At 43.7% G+C, this 21743-nt stretch overlaps 1 protein-coding gene across 5 annotated transcripts; it reads right to left on the reverse strand.

Annotated features, from left to right (window-relative positions):
* Positions 1 to 189: 189 nt before the first annotated feature.
* NPL (N-acetylneuraminate pyruvate lyase) lies at positions 190 to 11098 on the reverse strand. 5 transcript variants are annotated; one of them, XM_054833225.1, is made up of 12 exons: positions 10842 to 11044; positions 10258 to 10326; positions 8599 to 8672; positions 7399 to 7486; positions 6370 to 6427; positions 6207 to 6282; positions 4852 to 4944; positions 3890 to 4038; positions 3642 to 3688; positions 2846 to 2930; positions 1935 to 1974; positions 190 to 596 (listed from the first exon to the last, which is right to left on the reverse strand). In XM_054833225.1, the coding sequence occupies exons 2-12, from the start codon at positions 10320 to 10322 to the stop codon at positions 445 to 447; spliced, it is 927 nt and encodes a 308-aa protein (XP_054689200.1). In that variant the 5' UTR covers positions 10323 to 10326; positions 10842 to 11044; the 3' UTR covers positions 190 to 444. The 5 variants fall into 5 exon arrangements, with proteins under 5 accessions (XP_054689200.1, XP_054689201.1, XP_054689203.1 ...); XM_054833226.1 differs by lacking the exon at positions 10842 to 11044 and adding an exon at positions 10601 to 10682; XM_054833227.1 differs by lacking the exon at positions 190 to 596 and adding an exon at positions 607 to 783 and having other exon boundaries at positions 10842 to 11098.
* Positions 11099 to 21743: the final 10645 nt, after the last annotated feature.

Below are 21743 nucleotides of genomic sequence, written 5' to 3' on the forward strand. Positions count from 1 at the left end.
ACATACGCGGTCAGCGTCTCACTGACTCTCTGACAAACAGTAAAATACCCACGGTGTCATACCAATGTTTAAAGACAGACTTGTGTGTTGGGGATGCTTATCAAGGGAGAGGACAAAACGATCTAGCTGGAGGGAGGGTAGAGACAGATCTTCCTCCTTTCTAGACAAAAGGAGTCAGGATCCTTCAACTGGGGATAATTTGATTTTTTTTTTTTTATTAAAAGATACCAGCTAGTCCTGGGATGTGCAGCGCTCCAGGGGAGCAAAGTTACATAAAAAGGCAACTACATGTGTGCCAACGAGGCCAGCCCTAACAGGAAGGGGCTTGGGCACAGTGACAACTCCCTGAAAGAAACCGCAGCCCATCACGACATCGGAATGCGCCACGTGACAGCGAATCCCAGAAAAGGAGCCTGTACTTCCAGATCGACACGGAAGTGAACATCAGTCACCATCAGGCCACACGATGCTATCCAGCTTGGCTTTGGCCTTGACAATGAAGTCCTCGGAGGCATCAACAAGCGGAAGCCGCGGAGGTCCCATGGGAATGCCAGAAACAAAAGTCATTACTGCTTTAGTCTGTGCAACACCAAAACCTGGGTGGACAAAAGCAAAATATGGTCACTTACAGCTCATTTTTTTTAAAGCAGTCTCTATACAGGTGTCCATAAAAGCGACAGCATAGAGTTCCTGTGTAATCCGGCATAACCAGGCTTGAAGCGCTTCTCAGAAGTCAGAACAGTGTAACTAAGCAGAGATGATCATACTTGCAGACAGGAAAGACTGTAATGTAAAAATTATGCCTACTTATTACATTTATTTATATATTATGCCATCATTTCCCTCCTACAGATACCAAGCAGAGTATTTTCTTAGACACACACTTGACAAACTACTATGTCACTTTTACAGATAACCAGGACTGTGCGTGTGTTCCTTTCTCCTTGCCAAAAATGTATTGCCATGCAGCCCTGACAAGAGAAAAGATGTTGCGAGTCCTCTACGGGTAGACCAAGCAAAAATAGATCTACTTCGAATTTACCCTCACAGGTAGGCTGAGCTATCCCAGCCAATTTGTCATCACAGCAGCCTCACAGCTGTCCCTCCGAGGCAGGCTCGCACGAAGGAAAGCCCTAGGAGCAGTAATGTCCTGCTGGCATGTGACAATGACATTGGGTACCAGCTTAAACCACCACTGGCCTCTCCTTATGCACCTCTTGAAATTCAGTGTTTGCCTCTTTACCTATAAGGCTAAATAATGATGCATTTCCTCTTTTACCCCAAGAAATACAACCAAGCACTAAAGGTCAGCTAGATTCACTGGGGCTTGCGTACGTATAGCAAAACCACAGTGAACAATTCTCTTCATTAAGTGAAAACCATGAAATGTCTGATTCAGTCTCCCTACACTGCTTTGACTTGGTTTTAACTGCTTTTTATATTAAAACTTGATTTTGTTTCTGTAAATCATTCCATTTTAAAATGCGGTGGCCTTGTACAGCCTTGACCAGAGTTAGTCTTAAATTTCAGCAAGGCAGGAGAGACAAGTGTCAGAGCTGTTTTCCTACTGGAGCACCTCAGAAAAATTACTCTCTAGAAATGATGCTAGAAATGGGCTTTTGGAGATAGAACAATGACACAAAAAACCAACAACCCACAGAAAGAGTCAGGATAAGAAAGAAGGTGAATCACAGAGAGTCATGGCTTTAAAGCTGTGAGATTCCACAGAAGGAGGAAGGAAGTGAGAGTGGGATCTGTAAGGGATGCTTGGTCAGCTCCCTTTGTGGAGCTCCCAGCTGCTAACTAACTCAGGAAACACATAGGCAACAATTTCCCATTGCAAAATCTTTCAGGAAGGAAAATCTGCGGGTACAGCAACATGAGAGCTTCTGGAGCATCGAGACAACAAGGGACTTGGGCAGTGCAGGACTTACCTAGTTTGATGACAAAGTTGAGAAATTCCCCAGTGAGAAACTAGAAAAGACAAGCAGCAGTTTATTCACTCCTTCACATTGAAGATGTAAAAGCATCTAGAGCTATGATGATATTTATGTTGTATACAATTGTTGCATAGGTTTGAGAAAAGCTCTTGGCCACTTGGCTAGGCTGTGGGAAATACTAATTCAATGCCAATGGAATAAGGGAGGGAGGGGTGGCTATAAGAAAACCATCACTCCTGCTCAGTCTATCACTCATGTTCAAGCTGTCCCTCGTTGCAAGCAGTCCAAGAACACTCTAAGTCTCACATCAGGCTCTAAAGGTTTACAAATCTGAGTATCAACTGCCTAGCGAAGAGATTTCCCAGGGCAGATCATCCTTTCAGATGTCTTTTAGACATTCATCCAGCAGTCACTTCTATTTTAAGGCAAAAGAAAGATGCCGCGAACGTCCCAGGGGGACATAAAAACATTGGGTATAGTTTGTATACCGGTTGCTCAGAACTCCTAACAGATCTTCAAGCAGCCCAACACCAACAGGGGCCAAGACAGAGCTGATTTGGGACAGCTTTCTGCCTGACATCATGTAATGTATCCCCAGAAGATTCCCAGCCAAGGGGCTGGGCCATTGTGGGCTTGCTCAAGGGAAAAAGGCCAGGCCATTGCTCACTCTGCATTGACGAGATTAGGGGGCTGAAGGGTAAGGCAGCTCTTGCTTAAAAGTTAGTAAGGACTGGTCAAAAAGGCGAAGGGAGATGAATAACAACCAGGGAGGTTGGAGCTGAAAGAATTTTGCTTTAATAAAGCTACTTCAGGGTATGGATGACAAAACCACACGGAAAGCAGCCCCAGTAAAAGCTAGAGGAGAAAGAAGGTTGCTCCTAGCGGGCACAGTGAAGGTGCTGTACCTGGTACTTCCGTGCTAACGCAAGGTCTGGCTTTGCAAAGGCTTGCAACATCAGAGTGGTTTTTCGGCCCAAATAGTTGTATGTGCTGCCAAAAAAAGAAACCAAACCAAAAATAGAATCGGTAATGCAAAAGAGGCACTTAGAGCCACTGAAACAAAAGATGTAGCCACAGGCTTTAGCTGTTGACATTATAAGAATGCCTTTATTATGATAGAGATTCATGCAATCTATATATGGTTTATACTGTCAAGCATCTGAAGTATGCCAAACCCTACAGAAGAGCTTAGAGAGCAGATATCTTTTCCCAGTTCTTTCCAAATTGAACTGCTTTTCAAAATTAAAGAGAAACAATTAGGCAATACAGAAAGTCAATAACTTAATTTTCCAGTTGCTTGTTCATTTAATGGATCATCTCTCAATAACACAGGTATCACGCAGGAATTCATCTAAGCAGCCTGGTATAAAGGGCAGAAAACAAATCAGAAATTGAACTCAGCAGAGCCCTTTTCCTCAGACTTCTCATGTGAACTAAGGTAAATGACTTTAACCTCTCTGTGTTTTGGTTCCCTATCCATGTAATGAAGATAAAAGTAATTCCCTAGTTCAAAAAGTTGCCACGAAGATAAAGAAATATGTTGAAACCTCTGGGTCAGCTTACAGACTGTCTGCTTGGTACTGTACAGCCTTACCCTGCAAAATCCTCCATCGCTGTGGCAGAAGACGGTTAGAGACATACTGTGTAGACAGTGGAAGATACAGCAATAAAGTGTGCTTAAGAAGTCCAAGCCATACTGACCTTCCAACTGCTCCATCTGCCCCTATTGCCAGTGCACTCAACAGTTGCTAGTTTGGGGTGGGGGGAGGAAAAAAAAAAACCATTTTTACTTCGCGTAACAAAATAAAGGAAAAAAAAAAGGGGGGGGGTGGGGGGGGGTGAAAGGGAGCAGCAAAACTACCTGGCAGGTAGGCCAGGGTTACTTTTTTCCCCAAGGCTGAAGCAAGAGAATGCCATAGAAGAACTAATTTTTAAGAGGAGCCTCTTACCTCATCCACCCCATAAAGAAATGCAAACTGTTCTCTTTCATTCTTGTTTATACACTGTGCAAGGTCCAAGAGGTCCGTGTCGCTGAACTTCACGCCCTGGAAGGTGGGGATCCACTCTTTTATTCCATCCAGCAGCTCTTCAACACGAACTGTGCAGAACAGCAACCTCATGTGAAGAAACACACCCCTGTTCTGGGAGATTTCCCTGTCTTGTCCCCAAGAGGGAGACTTATTATTTTACAAGTTGTTCACTTTTGGCCTAAGCCTAGTAAACTATATAGCTCTAAAACAACCAGTAAGATAACTTCAGTGTCATTATTTCCCAGAAATATACAAAAGACATCTTTCCACCCTCTTTGAAGCATTCCTTTTACCAGATCAGAAGGGGAAAAACCCTGGATAAGTGAAAGTTTATTCCTAAACTGGAAACAACCTATTTACGAATAAATGTAAATTCATACATCCAGGAACACCGCATCACCTGCTGTCTAGAGCAAATAACCAAAGATCTGTATTCTGTTCCTCATTCCTCTGCTAAATAGTAAGACTTGAGAAGCATTATGGCTTCACATGTAATTTACTAGCAAACATGACTATGCAGTCAGCATACACCAAGAGATGGCGGTCGCTATCTTGCCAAAAATTGGGATTCAATTATGGTTATCCAAAGCAATTACCTATCCTGGTCCACACCAATTGCAAAGCCGTGGTCAGCATCACCTCCTCCGTCCCAGTTGTTCAGTACTCATAAGCCATAACTTTTTTCCAGTGAAGAGGAATTTGATTTATTTTCCAGCCTTGGATTCACCTCCCATTTTCTGAAAGGATCCTTTCCACTACAGCTTGCATGTGATGGGAGCAGAGGCCGCATACTACTGGTATACTAATCACACCAGCCACTGGGATTACGTGGGTTGCTATGAGCCTACAGGCTCAGGAAGAGCTGACTAAGCAGTACTTACTTTTCACACCCGTCAGAGGAGGAATGTGATAGTAATAAAATGGAACCGCAGGGGCTTCAGACGCAACCTTCTGTAAGAAAGCAATCAGCTCATCTGGAAGAAAACAAGCAAGTACCCCCATAAGAGAAGGGGACTATCCGTAGTGAAAGACAGTTCAGGTTCACAGCAGCCAGGGTCTGTGGAGAGGCCATCTACAGCTTGCGTACCCACACAGCAAGTCGTGTAAAAACCTTCACGCATCGTAAAAAAATAAATGTAACAAAATTCAGTGGAAGACCTTAGGGAAAGCAAAGATTGTATTTATTTTAAACCAAACCAATTTCAGTAACTCACGCTCATTCTCTTACAGATGTAACTCACGCGTGCTTTCATGGCGTGCAAGAGCCGTGTGCCAAAGCGGTCTCACCAGGATCTCGTGTGAACACAGAGGACAAGGAGGGATCAAGTTCACATCCACCTCCCTGGAGTACTGCTCAACGGTGATGATGAGCAGGTTTTTGGACAACTTTTTTGTACTGTTTTAGGAATCAAAAAGTTATTATGGTTGACATTCTTCCTGAGAATCTCGTGCACTGCATCCTTCATAGATCTTAGGCAATCTCCCCAATGGGATAGCAGGAAGAGGAATGGCAAAAAACAATGGGCTGAAATCTCACTGCCATCCTACTACTGTCAGCAAGGTCTTCTGATCTTTGTGCTGTTCCTCTGTGTTTACCAGTTTGACTGCCACCAGCTGTGTCCTTGGCTGTCAATACCAGCCATTCTGGCAATTCACTCCGGTTTCTTCTGGTGCTTTCATATGAAGATTTCCATTCATAATTCATACAGACAACTTTTAACATTTCTATTACAAACCTCCGCTTCACGTGGTTCTTTTATATTATGTTCATTACATTAAAAGCAAAACACTCCATTTATCAGTTCTGAGGTAACCTTAGGAGCGCAGAACCAAATGCGATCACCTCAGTAACAAGAGGCACGCCAGTGTATCAGCAGTTTATCAACTTGGTCAGCGTCCAGCAAGGGTCAGGACAGAACCAGTTGTTTCCTTGTGTGGCCTAGATCAAGGGTGAACTCCATACTATCTATTCCGAAGACAGACTTAACTAGTCTTTCCATAAGCAACTCTTCTTTTTTACAAGAAGCTAACAATATACATCCCAAAAGACATCCCTCCCACATCTTACTGGGAGACTTCTAATATTTCCTATTTTTAAAACAGCACCAGACATGACAGGTGTGCAAACATTATCACCAGAATACTTTCCAAAGAAAGAAGATGGCATTAATCCTGTATCTATGGTCAAGGTTTGGAGGGCAATATAAAAGCAGGGCTGGCAATCACATCTACTCACCTTTGTTTGTGGGTTTGAAGAAGAAGGGAGCTATTACAGCAATAGCACTAGCACCTATGGCTGCTGCGTGTCTCGCCTGTAAACGAGAGAACGGGAAGTATTTGAAGGTACATCTGTGGTATAACTATTACACACATAGTGAAAAGAAATCATATATACACACCAGCTCTTGGGAATCTGGCAGACTCAGTGCTCCCACGTGAACGATCACCTGATCCAATCTGCACAAGAACAAATTCAAAAAGTTTGGGGAGGTTTCAGTGATGGTGAAAAATACCAGTCTGCCCGAATGAATCGCTTCAGACCAGGGAGCCGCAGAACAAGAACTTCACTGAGCTAGATTAAAACTAAAAGGGATTTGAACCTGCGTTGGCCTGGCAAGCAGACACACAGGGAAAATGCCGACAGTGGCAAGCAGCTGGTGGTAGAAAAAAGAAAGCACATTTGCAAATATGAATCGTGTGACTCCTTGCTGTCATATTTGCAAGGCTGCTAGGAGGCACAAATTTTAGTATTTTTTAAGACATTAAGGATTTAAGAGGAAGCTGGGAAAAGGAAAGGATATCAAGGCATCTTTGCTTTCTAAACCTCTTGCTCTGCAGAACTACTAGAAGGGTTCAACCTCACAGCAGCACCTTCAACTGCTTGTCTGCTCCTGCCAAGACAATCTCCCAGGTTCCAGTCCATCAGGCCCATTTCTGCGTTTCTTCTTTATATCCACACAGACTGTGAGCCTTCACACCACTTTAGTTCCGCTCACTATCCTTCTCACCCCAAACACCTCCTCCTCTCCATATCCTCTGACATAGCAATTAAGAAGATGGCAGTGGTGAGTGATACAAGACAATGACAGGTACAAGAGATATATAAAGATATTATAAGAGTATAAATAGGCAGATTGCTCTTTACTTTCATTTCTTCTCAAGAATAAGCAAAGGGCACAGCCCTTTTTTGTCCCCCTGCCTCTCAGTGCACCAAAGAGAAGGACTCTTACAAGCTCTAAGCAGCTGGTGTCCATTTCTGCTAACTGGCAGTAACAAAACCACAGACTTCTATGATAAAGGAGCTGGGGAACAAAGCCCAACAAGAAGCTACTCAAAAAAAAAGCCATCAGCAGATGTGGCTTTGCCATCAGGCATGCCTGTATCATAACACGAGATCTAGAATCCCCTGTTCCCTCTCAGCTACTCACTTGTCTTTTCCTTGGCGCACCCATTCTTCTGCCAACTGCTTCCTCTCCCGGATATTAAGGGACAGTCCTTCTCCTGTTGTGCCATTCACTGTTCCAACACAACACAACATGCTTGCTGAGGCCAGGCCTACATGCATTGGTTTTACCGAAGACAAGAACTGACACTTTTGATGATACTAAACAGAAATCTTTTTCCCCTAACTCATTTTAAGATAGCAATGCTCCGCACCAGCATCTGCATGGGGACAGCAGTGTTATCATCACTAAATGATGTGTTGGAAACCTGGGTGTTTCGGGATCAGCAGCTGTGGGAGGGAGGTGGCAGAATCAGCTGCTGAAACTGGGAAATTGTCCCCCAGCATCTCCTCCCCTGCAGACACTACCTCCTTCTCCCAGCCGTGAGTCAGGCTGTGACAAGCGCACGAAGGGAGGCCCAACTAGCCAGGCAGAGTGACTGTCTACCCTCCACCCCAGGGAAACAGCCTGACCTCAAATTTGGTGTCTCTGTCGTGAGTGGAACCGTGCGTGCTACCTAGGCTAAAGCACCCCTGGAAAACAACGAGACGTCAGTATGTTCACTCACAAACAGCAGTTTAAAATGGGATGGCTGAAGTCACTGCCACCCTCTGCTCTGCATCTTGGTACTCTTTTGACTGAAGTTTTGAACCAAAGTCTTATCGCTGACTTCAGCTTACTTAACTATTCCAGGCTGTGAATGACAGTGGTTTAGCAGATACTGTATTCTCTTCGCAGTGGTCCCCGAGAAGGAGGCAGAACAGAGACATGGGAGCTGTGACCACCTTGGTATCACCCGCGGCACCACAGGTCTCTTAAAGAAGCCCATTTGGCTTTGATGAGCTCACTGAATTCCCTGGACTCCTGAGCTGATGGTTTTCAACCAGATGATTGTATCTTGCCCAGGCAAAGGGGAGAATCATTCAGTTCAGTCTTCTCTGCAAACACAGCATTATCCATTCACCATATGAAGGCAACACTTATTTTATCCCACACAGAAACGGGGTGTAGGCAAAAGCAAATGCCTTAAGTATTGCTTGCACTCTCTCCACTGGTGAATATAAATGGTTAGGATGATCCCACATCCACAGTCCCTCCTGCTACAGCTCTTATCAGGTAAGATATAACAGGATTCCCACCCAGGCAAAAGGGGTGTAACACAGTTTCTGTCAAAAAAACACTTACCAAAAACATTCTTCACGTTCTGCTCGCTTACCAGATAATCCACATATTGATGAATCACCGAAAGGTTAATTTGTCTGAAATGAAAGGAACCACAACAACCATAAGTCTCCACCCACAGATATCTTAAACTTCGAGATTAAGAAACCAAAAAAAAAAGACACACATTTTTGAAGCCTTGCATTTGTACACACACAGATTACCCCAAGGTAGGATACTCTCAGCATGTATTTAAGATTTCAGGTAACGGCTCACTTCTGAATTCTTTCTTCCGGTGTCTCTTCCTCCTGACAAGCAGTTCACTCTTCCAACCTTTTCTCTCTACTGGTAATTACTGCAAGCTCACCACAGCATAGGACTTTTTTGAGGAGATATAAGAGAACAAGAAGCACTCAAACGTGTTTGACTGTTGAGGGAAACAGGAGTCCTCTTGACAGCACAAAGATATTTGTGCAAGTGCTGGCAAAGAGTTAAACTATACTCATAACTGCTGGACACAGACAGTGAAATGGCATCTGCTGGATGTTACTTTGACTGACCTCTCATTAAAGGATGAGGAAAGCAAGAGACTTCCTGGACAAACAGGGGAAATTTAATTTCTAGGTTTATCTTCTCTCCAGGACAAACTTACTTTGTTTATCAGTGTATAATATGTCACCATTGTTTTCATTTGTCAAACACACAGACCAACCCTATAGCCTGGAAGTCAATTCTGGGCGCTTGACCTGGTTCACACATCACTCAGAATTTCATAGCTGCTTTCACAGAACGTATCTTATGAGGGCCATGCATTCTGGGCAGAGGGCCCAGGTCACTCTCCAAATACCATGCTGCAATAACTTTGAGTTGTTAGAAAAAATGAAATCAGAAGTAAGTTCCCTGTAAAGCAAGAAACAAAGTAGTGACTGCAATGCAAATGAGTTTCCCAAGACAGTACTTGTCAAAAGTAAAGGCTCACTTTCAGAGAACTGTACCAGCAAATCTCCACCGTCTCCCTCAAAAAAAACATACAGATCTTGACATATGCCCCATCAAAGCAGCTCAGGGTCCTTTGCTGACTCCAAACAACTCTGTCTTGCAACGTCAAAATGCGGTAGGGAGGACATCTGTTTCCCATCACTGCTTTGAGGAAGGCTGAATTTCAACTTTCGATTTGATGTTATTTTCAGAACTGTGCAGTCCTTGCAGTGTTTTCCTCGGGTTTAGACAAATTCCATACACACATACATATACACACATGAATGCATGCATGAGTTAGCTAGGGTGAAGAAAAGCCTGAAAGGCTTTCAGATTTTGACAATTATTTTCTAGCTCTCGACCTCTTTTTAACTAGGACTGTGATTTTCCTTAATCGACGTGAACATACTGCAATATTCTACACATATAACCTTACTGTTATTTAATTTGTACCTACAAAAGCAGCAGAAAAAGAGATGGGAGACTGATCGAAACTCCAAAACCAGACCTATAGCACCTGCTGCGCAACAGAAGATACAGAGGCAAAGGGATCCCACTCTAGTCCTAGTGGGACCAACCTAATAGTCTCCCCATCCCATCAGAGATCTGATTTAAAACCAAAACCAAACCTGATCAGATCCAAATAATAAAGAAGGAAAATAGGGGTCTAAGGTAACAGTCATCGGCATGACTTTGACAACTCACCCATCAGGAGTCATTGGAGTGATTGTAGCAGCTACAAGACCCTGCAACTTCTTTCTGGGTGTCATTGAGCTGTTTGGAAAGAGACAAAAATTATTACCGTCTTTATTTAAGTGTTGTTCCACTTCTGTTAAAAGCAAAACTGGACAGGCAAAGTTCAGAAGAAGTGGACTTTGCCAGGCTGTTAATTTTGGTTAGAAAGACATGTCTTGTTGTGGAAAGAGTGTCTTACTGCAGCCAGCTCCACTCCAGGGCAGGACTGGGAGCACCAGCTGCAGTTACACTTCAGAGACATCTTCTATTTCACCTTTCCTTTTCTACACGTAGGTTGTGGTCTAGCACATACCTGGTAACGCCCGGCAGCCCGGAAGGGAGAACAGTTTGGAAGAGAACCGGGCCCAAACCCCTTCCCCCGAGAAAGACAACCTCACGCCGCCCCCTTCCCCCCCCCCGCGGCAGGCCACAGCGACCCGCCGGGCAGCACCGGGCCCAGCCCGCCCAGGCGGCTCCTGCCCCGGGGAGGACGAGGCCCCTAAACACCCCCCCCCCCCCCCCAGTGTCGTCCCCGCCCCGGCCGCTCCCCTCACCTCGCCGGCGGCCGGCCCGGCTCCGCAGCACCTCCGGGGCGGCCCCGCTGGCCGCCTCGCTCCGCCCTCGGCCCGGCCCGGCTGAGAGGGCCGCCTCGGTTCTGCTCCAGCAGGCTCCGGCCGTAAAAAAGCGCTGAGCAGGCAGCGGCCGGCGGCAGGAAGCCGACATCACCTGACAGCTCTCCACAGAAAGCAGCTCGGCATCGTCCCCCCTCCGCTCGCTCCCCGGCTGCCTTTGATGAGCGATCCAACCACAATCCCCGCAGCCTCCCATGCCTCTGCGAGTGCTGCTTAAATGCTACAGCTTGTTTGGATTATTAATCGCTGTTTGCAAACGTTAAAAAAAAAAAATCACTTTAAAAAAAATAACTGAACAACAGGGCGGAGAGATAAGAGAGCTGGCAGCGGCACGCTTTGCCGGAGGAATGGTACCTGTGGTAAGGTGAGGCGGGCAGCAGCACCACCGAGCATCAGGGCCGGAGATTTGGGAGAGTTTGGTTAACAGCTCTATATATTTCAGCAGGGATTTTTGCCCAGGCACAAGTCACTGCTGGGGGGAAAGAAAAAAAAAGAGGTTATCTTTTTGTTGATGGCTGAAAATAACGAGGGAAGCCTGGCTGCAAACTAGAAGGGCGTTTGCAGCTGAAGCAACTCAGCCAAGGTCAGCTCCCCTTAGGTTGTCTACCCTTGTGCTGCGCGCAAGAGAAGTTCATGCTATTGCTGTGATTAGCAGCGTCAAAATGCAATCCTGGAGCTGTCTGATAGAGAGGCATGTCGCCACTGCACCGTGCAACAGAAAGAAAAACATATTTTCCGCAGAGAAGGATTTCGAAAGTCAGTAAGCGAGGAAGCAAACCCACGCTGCCTTGTCGTAAAGGGAACAAGCACCAGAGGGCATGTCAAAAGCTCGCGGAGGCCTGGGAACTGTGATAAAGAGCATCTCTGATTAACAGATTATTTTTTTTCTCCAAACAAATTAGTCAAATTTCATCTATTCTCTGTTCCCAGACAAAAACAAAGGTGCAACTGGAGACAAAGCCTAAAACTACAGCTCAATAATTCAGGAGCAAGCATCAAAATACTATCACTATTGTAAAACAAAATCCCATTCACCAAAAAAATTCAGCATCGTTCCAACTCATCTTACATCTCTGCATTTTTTTTACGTGACTAACATGCATGTTTCACCCTCAGGGTCTCAAATCTGTACTGAGCATCAAATTTAAAAGCTGTGGCATTGCAGAAATGAGCCAGCCGTTGATCTCTGTGCCTTCGTCCCCCTTTGTAGAGGTCGCAGTTACCTAGTCGTGGTTATCTAGCTGCGAGCTCTGCAGGTAGTCATTGTCCCTGATGGACGGCCGCTGTGGTGGGGACCTCCTGTTACTCAGTGCCTCTAATCTGCAGTTCTTCTACAAATCATCATTATTTGGATAATAACATATAAACCTATAATGTTTAGAATAGAATAGAAAAACTATGCCATAAGCCAAAAAGCCATGAGATAGAAAGAAATGAGTACTTAAGGGGAAGACCTGCTTCATTTTGGCCCCACTATGGACACTACCACAACCTGGGCGCAGCTCACGTTGTGGGGACCGCAGGACTTCAACCAGGAAGGGCTTCGGCTGCCCGTTTCCTCATCTCCTGCCCTTCCATCAGCCCGTTCCTTGTTCCACTGTGGTGCTGGAAGCACTCCCAACGCCAGTGCAGTGCCCTGGTTCTGGGACACGCAGCGTGGGGAGCCAGGAGGATCTGTGTCGCTGCATGAGAAAGGCAAACGGAGGTCAGGCTATGACAAGCAAGCAGAAGACAATGGCACATGGGGAGCTAAAACCGCTCCTCGCGTGCAGCCCACGTGGCTCCTGTTTTCTTCTCCAACTTGTGGTTTTACCAGATGTGTACGACGTGCAGCGCAGAGTCTGGACTCCGCAGCAGAAAGGCAGCTGTGCGCTGAACAATCCTCCTCCGTCCCACCAGAACTGCAGCTGGTCCTGAAGTCAAATCTTCTCCCAGCAGATCTGACCAGCAGACCACCAGCACCTCTTAAGACAAAGTAACACCCTGCAGAGATTTGTGGCTGACATTTAACAGATTCAGAAGAAAAGAGGCTATAAAAGGCCATACAGAGTCCATAAGACTGAACACCAAAAAGACATCCATCAGTCTTTCTTGAGTATGTCCCAATGCCTGCAGCTTGCAGCTCTCCTGTGGGCTTGGTTTGCTTCCTGGGGAAAATCATTTGGGTTTTCTACACCCATCCACAAAACAAGTGCAGTAAGACATTCTGCCTCCAGTATGTACTTTCAGATCTCCCATCGGAGCACGTTTTGAGAGCATCCCGTGCCTGCAGTGGAGAGAACAATCCCCCATTGTTGTACGCTCCGGGAGCATATTTTTCATGTAGTCACAGAATAATCTCAGGAGTTTGGGTTTGTGGTATTCCTCCTCCACTCCAAAATATGCTCACTGTGGGCTGTTCACACGCAGCCATTGCTTTCTCTGGGGTTTGGCTTTATTACCAGGTTCTCGCAAAGCACGTGTATTTTTCTTTTCTTTGAGGCTCATCTCATTCTTCCAGAAATCCCCTTTTCTCTATGCTCTTCCACTCCTATGGGTAATTTCTCTTTTTCCAGGCTGAACAGTCCCAGCTCTTTCAGCCTCTCCTTGTAATACAGATTCTCCAGTCCCATGACCATCTTCGAGGCCCTTCACTGGACTCACTCTAGGAAGTCCACATGTTCCCTTTCCTGGGGAGCCCAACGCTCCAGATGCATCTCCCCAGTGCTGACCAGAGGGGAAGGATGACCTCCCTTGACCCACCAGCCCATTTCTCCAGCCTGTTGAGGTCCCTCCGGATGGCCGCACACCTATGTGGTCCACCAGCCACTCCTCCCAGCTTTGTGTCATCTGCGAACTTGCTGAGAGCGCTCTCTGCTCCATCATTTAGGTCATTAATGAAGAATTTAAGCAGTACTAGCCCAAGAAGAACAGTATTTCAGGAGGTTCAGAGAGAATTCGGTGCTCTGTAGAGCCATTTAAGAAAGTTCAGAAGATTTTCTGAGTATTTTAAGGGAGTTTTAGAACTACTTTGTGCTGTTGACAGCATATGAGAGAAGTTTTACAGTAGCGTGAAGTGGTTTAGAGTTGCTTAGAACAGTTTGTAGGAGTTACAGATTAGTCTAGAAGAGTTTTAGACCTGCTTAGAGCTCTTCAGAGGAATTTTAGAACTGCATAGAGGAGGTTACAGTTGTACAGTAGGAATTTAGAGGCACTTTAGATGTATTTAAAGACACATTAGTGCTGCTTATAGCAACATAGAGGAGCTTTACATCACTTTAGAGGTGCTCTGAGGGTTTTAGAAGAGGTTTAGAAGCGGTAAAGGAGTTTACAGTTGTTTAGAATGCTTTACAGGAGTTTTGGCACACTACAGGACTTTAGAGCTGCTTAGAACTGTTTATAGGGGTTTTAGAGGAGTTAGAGTGGTGTGGAGCTGCTTAGTGCTGTTCAGAGCAGTTTGAGAGGACTTCAGAGAAGTTTTAGTGCTGTTTCTCTAAACAGGAGTTTCAGAACTGCAGAAAGGAGTTCTAGAGAAGTTGCAAGGAGACTGAGAGGGGTTTGAGATCTATTTTGAAGCATTTTACTGCTGTTTAAAACAGTGTGGAAGAATTTTAGATATTAGTGTTGTTTAGAGGATTTTCACAGAGGTAGAGTGGAGGTTTTAGAGGAATTTATACTTTTCTCACCATTGTTTATAGCTGATTAGAAGAATTTTAGAACTGTTTAGATGTGTTGTAGAGCAGTACAGTGCATTTTAGAGGTATTCTGGAGCTGTTTCAAGAAGTCCAGACTGGTTTAGCAGCACCCTAGAGTGTTTTAGAATCAGTTAAATGATTTTTAAAAGGTGTAATTTAGGGGGTGTAATAATAGCTCTTTAAGAGCTCATCAGAGGCGTTTTGTAGCTGTCTGGTGGTATTTTAGAGGGGTTTAGAGCACCTCAGAGCATATTCAAGGAGGTTTAGAGGTCCTTAGAGGAGTTTAAGAGGCCCAAACATCAATACAGAGGAGTTTGAGATAAGATCAGATGAATCTGAAAGCTGCATAAAGGAGGTCTAGAAAGGTGTGAGTGCAGTTTAGAGGACCCTACCACTCTTTAAAGGGATCTCAGAGCTCCTCAGAACTGCTTAGTGTGCTTTTGAGGAGTTTTGGAGGAATTTGGAGTTAATTTTCAGATCTTTAGGGCTGCTTACAGGAAATTTAAAGACATTTTAAAGGGGTAATAAATTGTTAGAGATGTTTAGAGCCGTTTAGAGCTGATTAGAAGAGTTTTAGAGTGGTTTAGAGACCACTTAGAGTTGTGTAAATTACATCTGTGTTGAGGCAATTGCCTCACTGCAGCAATATGGAGGTCCTTGCAGCTCTTTACAGCTGATTAAAGGACTTTTAGAGCAATTTAGAAGAGGTATACAGTGGTTTAGAGGTGCCTAGAGAGGGTTAAAATCTTGCAGTAGTTTATAGACATTTTAAGAAATTTTAGAGTTGCCCCAGCCTATCCCCTCCCCAGTTCTGTGCTGGTTCAGGGTTGGGACTGTCTTCCCACATCCATCATAGCCATGATTGCTGTTTCCGACTCCCCTCACTGTCCCTCTTCTTCTCCCCCAGTCCTTGGGTGTGGGTTTCGTGTTTCAGGACAGTCTTTGCTTACCTTTGGAAGGAATGCAATTAAGAAAATGATGGTAAAGATTCTAAGACTCTGATATTTACACTGATAAGGCCCCATGTAATTACCAGAAGAAAGAAGAATTGTGGCTTAGCCAAAACCAATACACGTTATTCCACAGAGGTTTGAAGGTTCCATTCAGTAGTACTACATAATTCAGTGGATAATTACTAACGCTCTTCATTCCTCCTACAGTCATCAACAAACAAATACCTTCACTTCGATGTCCCCTTACGCTAATCTCCGCATACAATCAGCAATGTCAATGATGTGTATATGAGTTCAGAGTCCTAAGGATGAGAGACTAAACATTTAGGAAGGCTCAAATTGCTGTGGGAATTTATATTCAGGAGAATCTGAATACAGGAACTCACATTCAGGTTTCAAAATCCGCATTGTAAATTTTGGGCAATGCAGAAGAAGAGTTTAGGCTGCCTGCAGCATGCTGTGCAGAGACTGGAAAAGCATCTTCCCCCTTACCACTGAAATAAGCAGTAAAGTGTCAGTGGTGCAAAACCTCAGAGGATAATAAGCACAACGGTGAAAACAACAAAAATCAGTTGCTATTTTCCCGAAACAAGTATAGGAATAAAAATACGGCTTTTACAGATTTAAGCAATTTTTCTATAAGGAAAAGAAATAAACATGAATGTCAAAAGCTTACCTAAATAACTCCATAAGGTAATTCCAAACAGGGAAGTTATAGACACTTTTCTGTTGCCATGTGCAACATAGTGGATTCACATATCTATTAAGACCTCCATTATTCAAAGAACCAATTTGCTGAGGTAGGTTAACTACTAAAGCCAAAGACCCTGCAAGTTTCCTGCAGACTTTTTTGTTGTTGCTTTGTTAACACTTCCAACGTTTTCTAATTTACCATCCTTGTCCTTTACTTCTACTTTCCCCAAATCACACTTCTCTCTACCTATACACAGTTTTGACATCTGGATTTTCCCATTTCTCAAGCTACCGTGACTGCAGTTCTGGTTGGGCATAATTAAACTATAGTTTTGCTTCTGTTTTTCTCTGCAATAAATAAATTTACCCAAATTTAATTTTCTTTCAAAGACAGACCCAAGTCTATTTTCAGAACAAATACGAAGTACCCAAGCCTAAATGATGGCAGAAATTTAAAAAGACAATACCTTTGAAAAGTGATCAAATTCTGTTAAATACTGTCTTGGCTGGCTGGTATTCAGAAATCCATCATCTGAGAAGCTGACATGATGTCATTATATGTAGAGCATCTACCTCATTTTCTCTGCAGAAAGAAAATCTAAAGGTGCAAAAATCAAAAGAAATATTGACCTCTCAGATTTTAAATTTGAGTTTTAAACTGTTAAGTTGGGTATCAGTTCTGCCTGGAAGCCTGCCAATTTAACTCTTCTGGAATTGAGCATACCCTGGAGGATTTTCCTAACTTATTTTCTTAACTATCCTAACACAGACATTCAGACTGGTGTGTTTGCTGCATAAAAGATGTTGACATTCCAAGAAGTTTATTTTTTTAGATGTTAAGATGCTTAAATGTTTAATCTTCCCATTAACAGTTCACTAATAGATACTAGAGTATATTCAAATGTAAGGCTTTAGAAACAGAGCTATCACAGTACACTGGATCCATTAGTGAGCTCCACTGGCAGCCAAGAGAGTTTGAGGGACTTTTGTATTAAAAAGTAAAACTCACCTCTGAACACAAACAACAGTGCCATCTGCTGCAGAATGCAGCACTGGCTCATCTTCAGAAAGGAGAGATCAGGTTCTTAAAGAATCCATCTCTGGAGGCCTTGCTTGCATAATCTAAGTAACAAAAATGCCCACCAAACCACCACACCCACAACCAAAATCCCCACTGCTAGAAGATGGGAGAACTTCTGATATGATCTGTACTTGGGCAACTAAGATCAGGAAGAAGCTTAGGAGACAAACTCTCAGCTAAGCTAACTGATAGATCCGTGTTTAGGTGGTTAGTTGGATGGACAGGCCAGAAAGAGAACACTTTCCTGCAGCCATGCATCACTAACGCCTACGTGCTGACAAATACATTGACGATAAGATTGCAAGGGCTTTGAAATGGATTCACGTCACCCAATACGTACCACGGTGGTCCTCAGTTTGTATTGCTGAAGAGCTATCACAATAGAGATACCCCTAGCAAGAAGCTCACCATTGTTTCAGTTATCTCTTCATGTATTCTTAGAGAAAGTAGAAAATATTATGACTTTAGGAGACCATTGTCTTTTTCCAAGATACTAGTCCTTATGCTCTGGACCTGTTTCCATCATCTCTGGACACATTTTCAGGTCCTTGGGATTCCATAGAGAAACCCCAAGCTCTCTAGGGCAATATCCACATACCTGGGTCCTTTTCAGATGATACGGGCTGCTCCCATCATCTCAAAATAAGCCTTCAGCAGAGTCAGGAGCTTATCCCAGGCCCTGGGCAGAGGAGCTGCCAGGTGGCCTCACCCCATGCAGCATACAGATTGGAGAAAGCTGAGGGAGGGAGGGAGCCAGCCAAAGCAGGTGAAGAAAAAAGAGAAGGAAAAGATCACTTTAAAGATTTAGGAAGGTGGAGCAAAGAAAGAAAATGCAGAGCCGGTGTGTTCCTGCTCCATATCGCTTGAGAGCATTATTTGTGGTACGGATTGTTGGTGACTTCAAATATTGGACTTCCCTATTGATAAGAAACAATCATTAAATGCTTGTTTTCCTTAAGGTTGTTTTTTGAGCCCTCTCTCTGAGTAATGTTCTCAGATGATTGACACCTGGCTCCTTCCTCTTCAGAGCTGTATTTGCTAAGAAGGTGTATCTCTCTCATTCCAGGCTATAGCTTAAGTCATTACTAAAAACCATTTAAAAAGGCAAAAATAGCAATACAATAGATTTGTGTCAAGGCTTTTTTCTAGCATTTACCTATGTGACCTTAATTCTGTTTCCCTGAATGATGTGTTCTTATCTTGAAGATAAAAATTCACCTTGTTTCATGTTCTTCTTCCTAAGAAGAATCTGTCAACAGCAGAATGTGGATGAACTTGTAGGGGAAGCTGAATTTACTTCTTCTCCTTCCAGCACTCAGAGAGGACTGCAGGTTTTCTGTGGATTTAGTTAAGTATCAGTGCTGGGTAAATAAGTTTACTGAGACAATCGCTGTGGGGTTCAGCTGATAGTTATGTCCCTAAACAGATCCATATTAAAAAACCCCCTTATTTTGGAAAGAAGCCAAGTGAATAAAGCAGTATATGAAACTGAGAAAGCTTCCAGTTTCTCTCTGGGCTCTATGGACAGAAAAGAGGAAGGTTTAAGAAGGTTTTTCATGGCAGCTGGAAAGAATGATTAATTTAGGATTAATTTCCCAAACCTAGAATGATTCCAAAATGTGACCTTCAGCAGAGAAATCATGGAAAGTGCCAAGTCAAGAATGCTCTGCAGTGGTGTTGGATGTAGGAAGCTTTTTGTTTGGTTGAAGGCAGTCAGTTCCCTGCAATCTCTGATGGAAGTAAGCAAGGAGTCACTCATGTAGCAAGATTTTAGGTAATGCTGTCACTGAGTCAGCTGTTCAAGGTAGCAGGGAGATGCAATGGTTTCGTGTGTCATTTGTAACGAATTAGCTGGAATCAGGCAAAAAGCAGATGGGCAAAATCCACATATGTATTTCCAGAAAGCAAATGATTTTTTGGCTGAAGGCCAATCCAGTAATAACAAATTGGTGTGCTGACATAAAATGTGTAGGTTAGAGCATAAGGTCTAAATACCATCGTTAGACTTATGGCAGAGACTTCATTTCCACAATTTGCAAAGGACAATATGGAATCTCCTTGGAGCAGCACTATTGTACATTCAACTGCTTCTTTAGAAGATGGCATGCTTATGCTTCTTCATTTTCCTCGCTGGAAGTGAGAATAAGGTATAAAATGGAATTTGCTAGAAGGCTTTCTCTCTCCTTAGAGCAAGAAGATAAGAGGCTTCTTTTGGGAGATGAATTTGCAGAAAACCACAGTTCATCTAACAACATATAAAGACACTTGTTGCCCTGCACTATTATTTAGGGAAACTATAAGCATCACATGCTCAACTTCTGTGTTGTGAAGTAAGGGTTCTGCATCATCTTGCAAAAGCAAATACCATTCATACGTGAAGTCTCAGTTCTTTTAAATCAAAATTGTTATCAAACACAAGCCTAACTGTAATCTGACAGGCTTAGGCAGAAACGCAAAACTGCCTGGGGCATTTGCGATGAGACCACGTGTTCAACATGTGAGTGGCCATACTTGGAGACACATCCATCCCTCACTCCCTAACACATAATTTTCTCATATTATACTACAGACTTGTCAGTTACAAGAACATGACTCAAAGTTATCATTAACCCTACTGTAACAAAACATTTTTTCCTGGGCTTCTCCAATCCTTACACAATTAGGTCAGTGGGAAAGGTTCGTCTTTTTTGTGCAAGCAGTCTGTGCTTGCCTCTAGGATAAAGGCAACTTACAGCACACTTGCATGAATTTGACAGCAGCTATTGTAATGTTGTCACAGAACAGATGTAAGCATTTTTGCTTTACAGCATGCTGCTTAAGGTCTTCTCTGGGCTTGTTAGAGACAAGCATAGATAGTCTACAGACATGAAAATGGAAATCACAACTGATCATATCACAGGCTTGTCCTTATACTTCCCCAATAGAAGCTGCTAGCCTGAAAAACTGTTACTGAAGTTCATTACAGTGCTCTGCCCAGAAGTACCTGCTGAAAACAGTAAAGTTAAGCTACAAACCACATGCTTGTATGTGCTTATGCCCTCATCTCTACTCCTTGAGTTGAAGGCAACAGTACAGAAAAACATTGATTTGTCAGCTCTTCTAGAAAATACCAGCCAAGCCCCAGACATATATATATATATGACTTTAAACAGAGGTGTCATAGGCTACCTTTGAGACTTGATTACTGCCTGTTTAATTAGTACATTTAGGGCTCTGCTGTGGGCAGCAACTCTTTGCGTTAGAGCGTACAAGGAGAGGTTGGTATTTATACAAGCAGTACGAGCCTTCATTACTGCCTGGTTTTGCTTCTCCCCATGCAGTAGAGATAGCCTGGCTAGTTCCCCTATTTGGAGGTACCAGTGAAACTATGTGTCAGCTTCCATCCTAATCCCTTCCTCATCCCCCTAATTCAATGTGGTTCGGGTATTGAGTATGTATATAGATCTGTACAGAATACATGTACTCATGCCTGCCCTCCTGTCTCTTCCAACTGTTGACATGTTCTCTCAATGTATATGTGAAAAACAAGAGTGTTGGAAAACAACTTCTGGGGAAAACACTGATGATTGTTCTCCAGCCTTGGGCTACTCCACCAGGAACAGTTAGCTCTTTGTTGGGGACATCAGCTGGACACATACAAACTGACTGGGGATTTGTTCTGGGCCTCTCTGTTTCAGAAACAAAACGAGAATTCACAGCGGGCTCGTGTTTATCTACAGATTAATTGCCCCTCCTTTCAAGGCAATACTTCTCCATGCTCGTGATCGGGGTAAATTTGTTGAGATTTGCCAAACTGTTGTGGCTGGGTATGGTTTTTCACATGGCCTTCTCTACTCTGGAGAAAATAATTACTAGTACACACTTAACGGGAATGTTAGGGTGACAGAGTAACGTAACAACTAACCTTACATAAGCACGTGCCTTTGCATGCCTGTAGCTCCTGAGCAAAGACCATGAAGTAGCAGGTTCTGCTGCTCCAAAACGCCCTGCTGATTTTCCTGTTTGACCCAAGCAGAACACAGGCAAAATTGAAAGTTTACAAAGCATGCAGAGAACTGGTTCTGCATTTCAGCCTTAGCACGTTCTAATAGGCTCCATTAGTAAACCACTCTATATACCACACTACTTCTGTGGCTTTAGAGATAAGTTTGTAATTGCTATTCAGCATGGTTTGGGGCTTTTTTTATTCCCCCTTTTGGTATAGGAGTGTATCACACAGCACCCGGATGAAGTTCTCTGCAAGCAAAGCGTGTTTCCTGTTAAAAGTCATTCCCAGTTATTGGTTTCAAATGTTCCGGAGAGCTTAGCTCAATTTGGCTGCTGCAAGGAATTTGCACAAACTGTGACAAACACGGGAGGTGTTCTCAGAACTCAAACTGTGGAGTTTAATCTGCTCTGTTGTGCTGGTACCTAAATAGGCCTG

Source organism: Grus americana, chromosome 8 (assembly GCF_028858705.1).
Source record: "Grus americana isolate bGruAme1 chromosome 8, bGruAme1.mat, whole genome shotgun sequence".
NCBI lineage: Eukaryota > Metazoa > Chordata > Aves > Gruiformes > Gruidae > Grus > Grus americana.